The 12,795-nt window shown below is 33.0% G+C and overlaps 1 protein-coding gene across 1 annotated transcript; it reads right to left on the bottom strand.

Annotated features, from left to right (window-relative positions):
• Positions 1-3,133: 3,133 nt before the first annotated feature.
• Positions 3,134-12,148, bottom strand: LOC131072510 (disease resistance protein RPV1-like). The gene is made up of 4 exons (XM_058008681.2): positions 11,607-12,148; positions 4,982-6,062; positions 4,529-4,844; positions 3,134-4,431 (listed from the first exon to the last, which is right to left on the bottom strand). Exons 1-4 carry the CDS (start codon positions 12,146-12,148, stop codon positions 3,134-3,136), a joined length of 3,237 nt encoding a protein of 1,078 aa, XP_057864664.2.
• Between the last annotated feature and the right edge of the window lie 647 nt (positions 12,149-12,795).

Below are 12,795 nucleotides of genomic sequence, written 5' to 3'. Positions count from 1 at the left end.
ATTTTGCACAGTTCTGGTTATATAAATTAAATACCTAAAGGAGGTTTTGATTCAACTTTACAAGTTGTCTGTCAATATATTGTTTGTTCACTAGTCTCTTTCAAGGAAAGAGTTAAATCTCTTTGTTCAAACGGTTATAATCTCAAGTTTTGTATTCAAATCCATACAAATTTCTGAATATAAAGGGTATTTGAAAGTTGTCTTCACAATGTTTTAAGTGATAGTAATGTTATTCATGGGTTTCTTCCTAGGGAAGAATTAAATGTTTTGAGTAAATGTTTCTGGTTTTGGGTGCAAAGATTTGATATGTAAGAAGAATTTGAATGGCAATATGAGTGAATTTGTTAATGTAAGGCATTAACATTTTGAAGTACACCGATTGAGTTCCACTTGTTTATAGAATGTCTACTAATATGGTTTCATATTTGACTCTGTGATTTTGAATCAAGCACTAGTCTATTGAAGGCTTGGTATATTTCCAGAAACAAATCAATTCATCTTTCTTTTCCCCCTCCCTTTCTAGTTTTATAAGTTATTTATAAATTACTTGTTCTTTGTTGTTTAAAGCATGTGGGATACTATATCTAAGAACAATTCATCTTCATTAGGCCTGTAGATAGCTGTTGTTAAGAGGTTATGATCAAATGTAGGCCTAGAAATAGGAAAACCGTCATGAGTATGATGGAGCTCAAAGTGAAGAAGGCATAATCAAGCCTTGTTAATGTTGTAATTTCATGTCCTTAATCTGTTGATAATTTTAAAACCACATTGAAGGTTCTATCCCTGACTTGAGATGTGATGAGATCCTTAGGATTGAGGGTGGCACGAAAAAACACTAATAGTTTCTTAGATTATTTTTATGTTTTCCAAACTATCTATGTTACATTATTCAAAGATTTCAAACTCACATACTAGTGCTATTGAAGAATCTAATAACACACCAAACGAATAAAGTGTAACAAGGTATATTTGAAGGTTGGAGGAAATGGAGGCAAGAGGAAATCTATCACCTCAAGCTAGCTTCTCACCAAGTAATTATTGATTGAATGAGATGCATCTTTTCATTTGTAGTCCTTTTAGCAGCAAGAGGGGCTATAAAATGGTTTGTAGTTTTTAGATAGTTGAATCGCTAAATTTGGTGAATCATTGTTGGTCTATGGATAGTTTAATCCATAATATAACTATCAATAGTTGAGTTTGAGTTAGATAATTAGAACCTCTAACTTGACATGAGGAGTTTCGGTTGATGTTGATGCTATGTTGGGTAATTAGAACATTTGCCCATACATGAAGAGTTTGGGTTGATGCTAATGTAGAGTTGGATAGTCAAGACATTTGCTTAGAAAGAGAAGTTTGGGTTGATGTCGATGTGGAGTTGGATAACTAGGCAATTTTCTTAGATAAACAAATTTAGGTTGATATAGATTCAGTTGTCTTTTCCTATTTTTATTTTCTCATAATGTAAACCTTAAGGTGGGTTATTATGAAATAAGGTTAACATTGAATAAATTAGTTGTTAAGTTAGTTAGTTAGGTTGGAAGTTATTCCCATAATGGGGAAATAATGAATTTATAAAGCCAATCTATTGAATTTAAAGTGAACCAAATGATTATAATGAAATCAATTGCTATATTAATTTTTTTTGAAATGTAAATCTTTTTCTATTGAATAGAATAAGACACTTGGTGAAAATATTTTCCTAACCTAGCATGCTCGAGTTTGATGCATCCCTCATAACTATGGTAGTTCTTTCAGTTTGATGGTTCGGGGACCATTTTTCAACTTTAGATCTTATTTTGAAATTTAACAAATTTATTCTAGATTGTTTAATTTAATTTTATATATGTTATATAATTTAAAAAATGCATTTCTTAAAATATATAGAATTTTTAACTAAATTGAATTATTCACATTAAAATAATATTTATTTAAAGGTTTAGACTCTATGGGTATATTGTATCTTTGACTATTGAATAACACTGAATTGTTTTAGAATTGTAATTTTTCTTTCTTATGAAAATGTTTTCTTCAGATAAGTCACTTTGTTAGGACATGTATTTTGTGTTTATTTTCTTGTAACTATATGATTTATTTTATTTTTACACATATCTCCTCTTGGAGATCACTATAGGAAGCTTATTCTCCGCCTTTACTTCTTTCTAGAAATATTGGACACTAAAACTCTTTGACTTTCACTTATTGACTCATCCAAATAACTGTTTAGATCTCATTGCAATGATTTGGTTGATTTTGTTACAATGAATTTGTTGATTATTAATAATTTCAAAGGTTGAACAAGTACTCAATGGACAAACAAATGCTAAATATAATATTTTATTAGCTCATTGAGGTGAACACACCACCTATACAAAGTAGTTATCTCACCTAACTTAGTTTAATAGGTCCTTTTGAAATATGCAACTTTGAATCCAAAAAAAATACTAGAGGAATCTTATTCCATTATTGGCCATCCTAAACCTCATACTCTATGTGCTCTAGTTTGATGATGATTTTTTTATCATATTCTTTTACCAATAATCTGTAAGTAGAAATACATTGACTACAATGGTCTAGTTGCATAGATCAAGTTGTATAGATCATACAAACGAATATTGTTATGCGAATAAAAAATTGTAAGAAAAAATAACAGTATATAATTAAGTGTCTCAACAAATAATATGGAGATCCTTAATTGTACATTTATAGTTATTAATTTTAATATAATTATAAATATTTATCCAATAAGTTAATTCATATTTATTCACATCGTTTCTTCTAAATAAATAAAAAATGTGTAATATAATTTGGGATCAATCACTCTAAATAATAATGGTAGGTCTATTTGAAAGATTTTTAATAAAAATATGATCTTGCTACAAATATAAATAAAAGATCACCAAACACCTACAAGTGAAATCGCTGGTTTGCTACCCATAACGAAGAGATAACTCAATCTCATTTACCATCATCACCTCTACATATTGATATTGTTGAACAAATTGAAATGATTTTTAACACAATTTATTGTTACTAGAAATATGAAGAGAGTACGGCCATGACACCCGTAGGTAAATATTGCTAGTTTGGTACCAATACTATAGATTTCAGTCTCTATATTTTGTCTCTGCACGTTCTAAATCAAAATATTTTGGAGAAAAAGCTCTTCCAGAGATTTTGGAAACGCATCTAGATGTGGACAGCTGATTATAATTAGCTTCTCCAGCGATCTCAAACATTCTATACCTTCCATATTTTCCAATTTGTTGCAACTTCGCAAATAAAGCGATTTTAAAGAAGTCAATTCTCCAAGACTTGGAACCGCTTCTAATTCTGGACAATGAACTATTTTGAGCTTTTCCAATGATACCAAACCTTGTAAACCTTCTATATTCTTCACTCTGGGGCAATGTATCAATTCAACTTCTTTTAAAGAAAGTAATTTAGCAAAACCTGGCAGCCCATCCAATTTTTCAATGTGAGAAATACCTGTGATGTTCTCTAGGACATCACAGTGATCTATTTTTACGGTCTCCAATGTTTTTGGCAGGGTTTCGACCTCCCTTAGAAGCCGATTATATCGAAGAGTAAGAGTCACAAGGCAGGGACACAATTCTTCAGGAATTGAAATCTTGGACAGTTTGGTGGAAGTTATTTGTAAATTCTTGATCCTACATGCCTGCCCCGAGAGATTAAGACGCCCCAGAGAGTCAGGTAAAGAATGCAACTTCTCACAAGATGCAATTTCAAGTTTAGTTAAGGAGGACAAATTCCACAGAGAAGATGGCAAAGATTCCAAGTTAGGGCAAGAAGATATTTTAAGTTCAAGTAATGAGGACAAATTACCCACACAGGTTGGCAAGGTTTTCAACAACTCACTACTTATCTCCAGCATTGCCAACTTACTTAGCTGACCGATGGTAGATGGCAGTTCCCTTAACCTGGTACCCTTTATATAGAGCTCTCTCAAAGACACCCCATTTGGGAGGGGCAACTCTTCTAGTTTCCAGCATCCAGTCACATTCAAATACTCCAACTTTGTCATGTGCTCGAGAATGTCTATATTCTCTGACTTGAAGGTCAGCTCCCAACACCCCTCTAAATTGAGATATTGCAGTAGTGTCAGCTGCCTAGTGGAATCCGGGATCATCTTCAACTGAGGACAATAGGATAAATCTAGACGCTCCAGTCGGGTCAATTTGCCAAAATCGCTGGGAAGAGATGATAGATTCTCACATCTGTATAATTTCAGGAGCTCTAGAGATTGGAGAAGGCAAAATTCTCTTGGGAGACTCCTCATTTTAGACGATTTGCCGATTACCCTTATCTCCTTCAAATGCGTCAGCTGTCCTATTGACTCTGGAAATCCTCCGAATACTCTGCAGTTCTTTATAGTCAACTCTCGTAACTCCAAAGGAATCTGCAGCCAACTTTCTGTTCACTTAATCTATTATAAACACAAAATATGATTACTACATTGTAAACACAAAATATAATTAAAATATTATTCTAGATAGTTAAAACAAGCTACTTGCATCAGCCTCGGCATTCCACAAATCTTCCAATCTCTCACTGTCAAAAAACTGTAACACTCTCAAGTTTTTCATTGCAAACCACGATGGAATAACGCTGTGCTGAAATTTGTAACAGCGAAGCCAGACCAGTTCTTTTAACAGTGCATCATTTTGTTGATTGAAAAAATGTCCTGTACCAACTAAAATCTTTAATCCAATCGAGCAGGGCTTGATGTCGCGAGGTCCTTGGCTTGTATTTAGGATGATCTTTCCTTGCGAGGAGTAACAAGATTCACCAGCTGCGTTTGCTATTCCTCGGATTCGTATTCCTTCCTGAATACATGTAGACAAGAATTTTGTAAAAAATTTATAACTGTTTAGAATATGTGCTTGGGGAGGAGACCTTTCCTAGGCAATGACCTTTCCTAGGCAATGATTAGTGAAGCCATGAAAGAAAGAACAGACTTCACCTGTTGGGGTTGAAACTCGATAATCTGTCCTCGAAACCATAGACGATAGGGAGACTTTTGATTTGCAATTTCTCTTCCCAAATCTCTCAAATGATCGTGCATTCTTATACAATTTTCCTCATCTAATTCGACAAGACATTTATTCATGAGCCTTTCCCAACCATGCAGACCATTCCACTGTGATCCGTCCCATACTGCAATGGCCCAACTGCTTCTCCATCCAATGAAGAAACATGCTATATCCAGGAACATCTCCTTTTCTTCTTTATCTAGAGCGTCATAGCTAATTTTGAGCCTTGATTTGATGTCGTCTGGTAATATTCTGGACAATTTTTCCAGTTCAGCTTGCCAGTAATCCTTGCTAGACTCTCCATAGAGCTGACCTCCTAAGACCTTGAGTGACAAAGGCAGACCATGACAAGCATTTCTGAACCTCTCAACAAGATCCTCAAATCCCATCAATGGAGAGGGTTGTAAGAATGCATGCCAACAGAAAAGCTGTTGGGCATGAGTTTCATTCAAAGCTCTCATTTTATAAATGGTGGTAATACCCCATGCTTTAAGAACACGCTTCTCGCGTGTGGTTACTATAACCAAACTTCCATGGCCAAGGCATTCTTTTGTGGGCAATAAAGCATCCAGTTGGTCTGTATGATCCACATCATCTAAAATGATTAGCGCAAAAACAGATCGCAAGCGGCTTTTTAGAATCTTTTTGCCTTTGTCTACATTGTCAAAAGATGCACCTTTAACTTTAAGCTCAAGGTCCTCTAGAAGCCTTTTTTGTTTCTCATACAAAAGCTCTTTCCTTGCAGCTTGCCGAAGATCGAAAAGAAAACTTGACCTATTAACGGTCGAGCATTTCTTGTTATGTAGCTCCTTAGCAAGGGTAGTTTTTCCTGACCCACCCATGCCCCAGATTCCGACAATCTGCATCGGCCCAGCAGATTGAACTGCAATCCTGTTGAACTCTTGCACAGCTTCATCCAGACCCACCGGATGCTTGGCAACCTCTAATGGCACCTTCTTCATTTCTTTCATTACACGATTCACCACATTCTTCACCACCCTCTGCTCGTCACTGAACATGTTGAACGACATCAAAACATTGAACAATTTAACAATGTAATGAACCAGATTCCATGATAGAGCATATCTAAAGACATAAAGCTGGAGCTACGCTAAGAATTTGACACGTGCGAGTAAAAATCATCGTAACTTGTTTACAAGTAAAAATCTTTATTCACTACTATTTAAGGACTCTAAAACATCTATAAAAATAGCCACCACATTGTTTTCTTTTGGTGAGAAGACTATTATATATCAAGAGAGTCAATTAATTCAGTATTAATCGTGTGTTTGTTTTCAATGATCGTCTAATTTTGAGTAGTGCTTAATGAACAAGTTCGAAGTAAATTAATACATTTTATATTGAGCAATAATTAGAAAGTGGTGTTTGATCATAAGTAACGTACAATCTATGATAAGAATAAAGGTAATAGAGTTGTTACAATTGTGCTTCTCTTAAAGAATAGTATATTTAATGTTTGAAGAGCACATTAGCAATCTTTTTAAAATGATATATGAAGATAAAAGCTTGCTGTGGATTTTTAAGTACGACACATAAATTTTTATAGTTAAAAGTTACTTACATCATAGGAATTATTTAATGTTTTGTAAGAAGGTTTATGAAGAATATGGTGAAGGCATTTATAGTAAAGATTTTCAAAAAGAAGTGTGTGTAAAATCTATTTCAATTAGTTCATTTTAATATTTATAGTTTTATGTAAATAAATATTTTTGGCAATTTATCATATTTAATAATTCTTATTAATGATTATTCATAAAAATGGGGTTTATTTTTTCAAGTATAATAATGGAATTATTGATACATTTAAAAAATTTAAAGGTAATATAGAGAATAAATGTGGTTTAAAAATAAAATGTTTAAGGACTAATCATGGAGGAGAATTTAGTTTGAGAGATTTTATAGATTATTGTAATATAAATAACATTAAAAACAGTCAGGGTGCCACTACTTAAACATCTTAGTAGAATGGTGTATCTAGAAGGAAGAACTCTAGAGTGGTTGAAATTGCATTGAATATGTTATAAATGAAATAATTGGATAACTCTTTCTTAGCTGATTTAGTTACTACAACATTGTATGCTCTAATCATAGTCCCACTAGTGCACTTGACAAGATGACTTCTTATGAGACTTGGTATGAGAAAACTCATAATGTAAATCAAAAGAGACAAAAGACATAAAATTTAGATCAAAAAAGTGAATTATGCATTTTTTGGGGTACAATGAATAAAATAAGGACTCTAGATTATATGATCCTATTGCTAACAACATTATTATGTCAAGAGATATTATTTTAGATGAAGGTGGAGTTTATGGTCATTAATGAGGCATTTTGATAACTTATAATCTATTAATGAGGCATGTTGATAACTCACTGCAACAATAAAAAAGATGGCTAACTGTCGGAATGCTCACTGCAACAAAAAAGGTTGAACTGAAGAGAAATGCATCTCCAAATGCATGAGATCAGTTCCAGGATTAAGCTCAAATCACAAACCACAACCCTTACAACAGATCAGGTGAAATATCTCTATACAACTATCCTCCAGCAAATCTAGTGAAGGACTACTACAACACTACAACACCAACTACTCTCTGACATTGTACCAACTGCCTTTGTTGTTTGTAACTCACATTTCATAGTCTACTTATCTGTTATCTCTGCTTCTATGTCTCTTTTTCATACACACATCTCTATTCCATCTCTCACACTCACGCATCACATGTTTCTACATATATATCAGAGGACATATACATGGGAATAATGTGTTGGCCTATCTCAAAATTTTATCCAATAAAATATTGACCAAGTTAGCCTCTGCAAGAGATCAACATGCTTCCTTTTACATAATCCATTCATCAATGCATATATCATGATTATCGGAATGTGACAAGGTCATCTGGACCCATAGATACTGACCCATTATCAGAAAACTCAATCAAAATATCTCCAAATAGATTCCACGCATACCAGGACTACTTCAACACAAAACTTGAAGAGATACAACTGACATGACCAAAATAGTTGATACCGTGACATGAGCAAACACAATACAGAATTCCGGAGATAGGGATCTTTCAAACATCACTCCATTATAAGAACTCCATCTTACCGCATTACCCCTAATACCAAGACGCACAACACCTGCTCATTTACACAAACCGACTACATACAACATCTGGATCAAACCTGATAATAATAAACTATGCGCAACTTATCCTGACCAAATCAATTATCCTCAATATACTGCATATACTACCTATGGAGGTGGCTCATGTGGTTGTGTAGATATTTGTTGAAATTTTCAACAAATATCATTCTACGGACTATGGTTCTATTTAGGCGACCTGGCATGGATCTATTGAGGTGGTCCATGTTATGGTGTCTTTAGTGTTTTTCTTTTTGATAGGGTTGGGTTTTTTGCCTTTCTCCCTTTCTATGAAAATTTTTGTTCGTAGTGGATCTTCAGGTAAAAGGTTTTGGGATTTCTTTCAAAACCTAATGTGTGTACTCTCCTCCTTTGAATGCTTTGTTCCAATGTAAGGGGTTTTCATTAGTAGCTAGTTTGAGGTCCTCTAAATCCCCTTTGTTGTGATTAGGTGATTTTTTTTGTTAGGGATCTTTTCTCACTGGTTTGATGCTCTGGTCAAAAATATCCTATCCAAAAAGGGGCTATCCTTCTTAGGTTTTGTGTTTTTGGTGATCTCACTACTTGTGAGCTCCCCTTGTGTGCATGTTTGGCATTTATGTATCGGGAACCAGCCTATCTCGTCTTTAATCTAATCAAAACTTACAAATATTCCATGTGAAAATTAATGTATTGATATTAAGTGGTTCTACAAGACTAAGTACAACATTGATAGTAGTATTGGAGACAAGGCATGATTGGTTGTAAAAGACTTCACATAAAAAATGGGATATGATTATGAATAAAAATTTCTACTAGTAGAAAGATGAGGGACATTAGAACGGTTAACTAATGATAAATAAAATATACATCATATGATGTGAATAGTGCCTTCTTGAATAGGTACTTAGTAAAAGAATTCCATATCCAAGAACCACAAGGTTTTGAAGTGCAAGGTAAAGAACACGAGGCTAATAAATCTATGAAGTATTTATGGTCATAAGAAAACACAAAGAACATGGTATGATGGGATTGATAGATAATTAGAATGAATTGAAGACAAAAAAGTGACCCTACTCTATATGAAGTGAAGCACTACACATTATGTATTCTACTATGTAGATATAGGGAAGAAATCACCACACATCAGCCTATCTTCTTGAAAAATAACTTCTAACTTCTAGTCTTGAAACATTGAGGAAATTGTAGATATTGTTGACTAATGAGTGTTGTCATCTTCTTAATGATGATTTTAGAATAAATTGTAGGTAAAGTATATCATTCTAGATGACGATGCAAAAAAAGTACACGAAAATGGAATATTGTGACGAAATGCATATCTAATAGATGTAGATGTAAATGCCATAGATATTGCTAGAAGTTGATATCTAAACAAAGTGATTTAAATAAGCTTCAAGGATAGGCCTATGCCATGCATGAGAATCTTGTCCCTTTCACTCACTTCACATAGAAAAGGTTAAGATATCAAGCCTATCCTATTGTCAATACCGATTCAAACATTTGTAGTAGGTTTGCTCTATCTTCATCAAAACTATCAATACGAGAAGAATAACCATTTCAACCCATTAACTCCTGAGAAGATGAGAATTTTTTAAGAGATATATCGAGGTAACGAGAAATAAAAATAAAGATTATAAATTGATTTCAATTAATTATAAAAAATGTATCTTCTAAGTTTTTAATATACAATAAAAAGTAATAAATAGGAAAAAGTTATAGATGAGGAAATTAATATTACAAAATAAAATTAAGTATAATAATAGGTGAATCATTTATTCAAAAAAAAAATAATGTAAAATGTATGTACAACAAATAATTTAATGTCAATGAGAATTTTGAAAGATATAAAGCAAGATTAGTTGCAAAATGATACTCAAAGAAAACTAATCCTAATTACAATGAAATGTATACATCTTTCACAAGGTTTCACATTGTGAGAATGATTTTTGTTGGTTTGTGTTTATTTTCTGATTTTTAATTTTGATTATTTCAAGCATACAATTAAAATAGTAAATGGGTGAAAGTAATAGATGAATAAATTGATGTTGTAAGGAAAACTTAAATATAATAATCATTAGACCTTCTAGAAAATGAAAGTTATTGGTATGAAATGGATGTATAAGATGAAGTTTAATGTGAATGATAATATTAAAAGACATAAAGAAAGAGTAGTTTAAAAAATATATGTTTATAATTTTTTTACATTGGTTGGAATGAAATGTATTCAACTATAGGAGGGTTGACATATCACATTGTTTCTAGTATCAATGGTTTAACAAAAGTGACAAATGTATAAGGTGATAAGCCACATGTTTATGAGAATATGGGCCATGAAAAAACATTTATAACTTGAAGAAGGCTTTGTATGAGCTCAAAAAAGTGTCTAGCGCTTGGTATAGCAACATCAATTAATATGTTTCATTTAATGATTTCAGTCATGTTCATAGTAATATTTAATTACTGCCAAGAAGAATTTCAAATGATTGAGTTTAGTGTGATGAAATATTTTTATGAGAATTAAATTTCTTTAAACGACTGAAGGAAATTTTGTAACAATGCAGATATGTCAAAAAACATATAAGAGATTTAAAATAGAGAATAGAAACCTAGATAACACACTTATCATCATAGATTAAAAAAAATGTACCAATCTTGATCCTTCTCATTACTAGATAGATTGGTTGGAATCTTGTTGTACCTAATACCCACTAACCTAGACATAAGGTATGTCGCTATTTTGATTTCAAGATTTATGGACACAATATAAGACACTCACTTGCAAGAAACAAATGGGATTTTAAGATATGTGAATGGGAGCAACTATCATGGAAGTTTATAAAAACTACCAAAAATACTTGAACTTGATGGATATACTAAAAGTAATTAGGCTATTTGATTATTTCAATAAAATATTTTATGTTTTTCTTAACAAGGGATTCTATATTATCTTATCTTGTTCAAAGAAGCAATCGATCATTTCCTTATCTTTAGTGGACAATGAATACATTTCAATAATTTTAGCTTCATACCAAGTAGTATGGTTAAAAAATCATTGCACACTTGAGACAAAAACAACATAGGTCTTATACTATTTATCGTGTCAACATATCTACACTTGTAAAGGGAAACAATCCAATTTTCTATAGTTAAACCAAGTGTGTTGTAATATACCATCACTTTTTTAAATATCTAAATACAAATAAAAAAAACTAGTAAAGTTTTGTAAATTCTACAATCAAATTGCAGACATCTTTACAAAAAAATTATGACAAAAAGTTTTAAAAGATAAAAATTGAAAATTTCAATAATCAATATCAGAACACACATGATTAATGTTGAAAATTGTTGCTGCTACATTTTTCTATAAAATATATTTTGGGACTTACTCAATGTTATTAATGATGCCACCAATACAACACGAAACTTGTTGGAGTGCTAGTTTCCAATGCTGAAGCTTTTCTGAAGTGTATCGTTTTTTCTTTTCATGCTCAGTGAAGGCATCTGCATATATTCCTTTTCCTCCAGCCGCCCATCTTAAATCAGAAGGTTGAATATGATAGAAGACTGGAACGATTGTGGTTCCAGTTTCAACCATAAATGCTAGCTCTGCCAAGCACCAGGGGGATTCTGCATAATGCTTAGAAAAAATGGCGATATGAAGAGAAGCACTACGTATCGCTTGCTCTAGAGCTCTGGGCAAGAAATCCCCTAGCTCTAGCTCATCTTTGTCCAAGATCACTCGCAGACCCGTGGCATCAAGAGAATTGTAGATACCGCTGGCTAGTGTATGTTTGACATCTCTTCCACAATGATTTATAAATACATCGAAGGACATCCATTTCATTCCAGATGAAGATGTAATAGAAGCAGATGGTAATGGTATTATTTGATCAAAAGCATGTCCAGCAGATGTAGAAGTGGATGCCATTGAGATAAATTGAAATGCAAAGAAAACAAACAAGAAAACTGATCAAAACAGGCCGATACTCCTCAATAAATTGAGGCTCACAGAAACAAAGCAAAATGATCAAAACAATCTTCGAAGACAACAGAATATAATATGCATTAGAAAGTGAGTGCCAGTAAATCTTAATAAAGAGGGAAGAAATGGCAAATGTGCAGCTGTAGAACAAGTGGGGCATGATTGAGGCAGGGAAAGAGTCTCAAAGCAACAGGACAGCCGTTTGCTTTCAACGATGAAGCTATGTATTGTCTGTTTCGGCACTTGTGCATAGAAAAGGTCGCCGGCAACTATCCATCAAATGAAGTTTGAAAAGGCCCATCTTGTATCTGTCGTCGGCTTTGCCTGGAAGATCTGCTTATAGTCTTGTCAAAGGATCCTTGTTGAGATCTAAAAGTTATTAAATTCAATATAGAGTTTTCGATTGTCAATATTTTAATAGGAGAGTTTTCATGGACAATTACATGGAAAGGGCACTTAAATGGACCGAGAGTATTCAATGTAGAAGTGCAATTATTGAGCGATTAATGCTCAGTTTCAGCGGTTTTTATAGTTTATGATGTCAGTTATCTGTGTATGGGTTTACAATGGATTAGATTAGTATGGGACTACCT

This window comes from Cryptomeria japonica, chromosome 10, assembly GCF_030272615.1.
Source record: "Cryptomeria japonica chromosome 10, Sugi_1.0, whole genome shotgun sequence".
NCBI lineage: Eukaryota > Viridiplantae > Streptophyta > Pinopsida > Cupressales > Cupressaceae > Cryptomeria > Cryptomeria japonica.
Note: the sequence above shows the minus strand (reverse complement) of the source record. Positions and strands in the feature narration are given on the sequence as shown.

What these genes read in the sequence shown, in the direction of transcription:
- LOC131072510 (XM_058008681.2), bottom strand. Translation starts at nt 12,148, where the DNA reads ATGGCATCCACTTCTACATCTGCTGGACATGCTTTTGATCAAATAATA. An exon ending in GGCATCATTAATAACATTGA is followed by an intron (nt 6,063 to 11,606) that starts GTAAGTCCCAAA and finishes CAACATGTTCAG; the next exon opens with TGACGAGCAGAGGGTGGTGA. An exon ending in GAATGCCGAGGCTGATGCAA is followed by an intron (nt 4,432 to 4,528) that starts GTAGCTTGTTTT and finishes TTAAGTGAACAG; the next exon opens with AAAGTTGGCTGCAGATTCCT.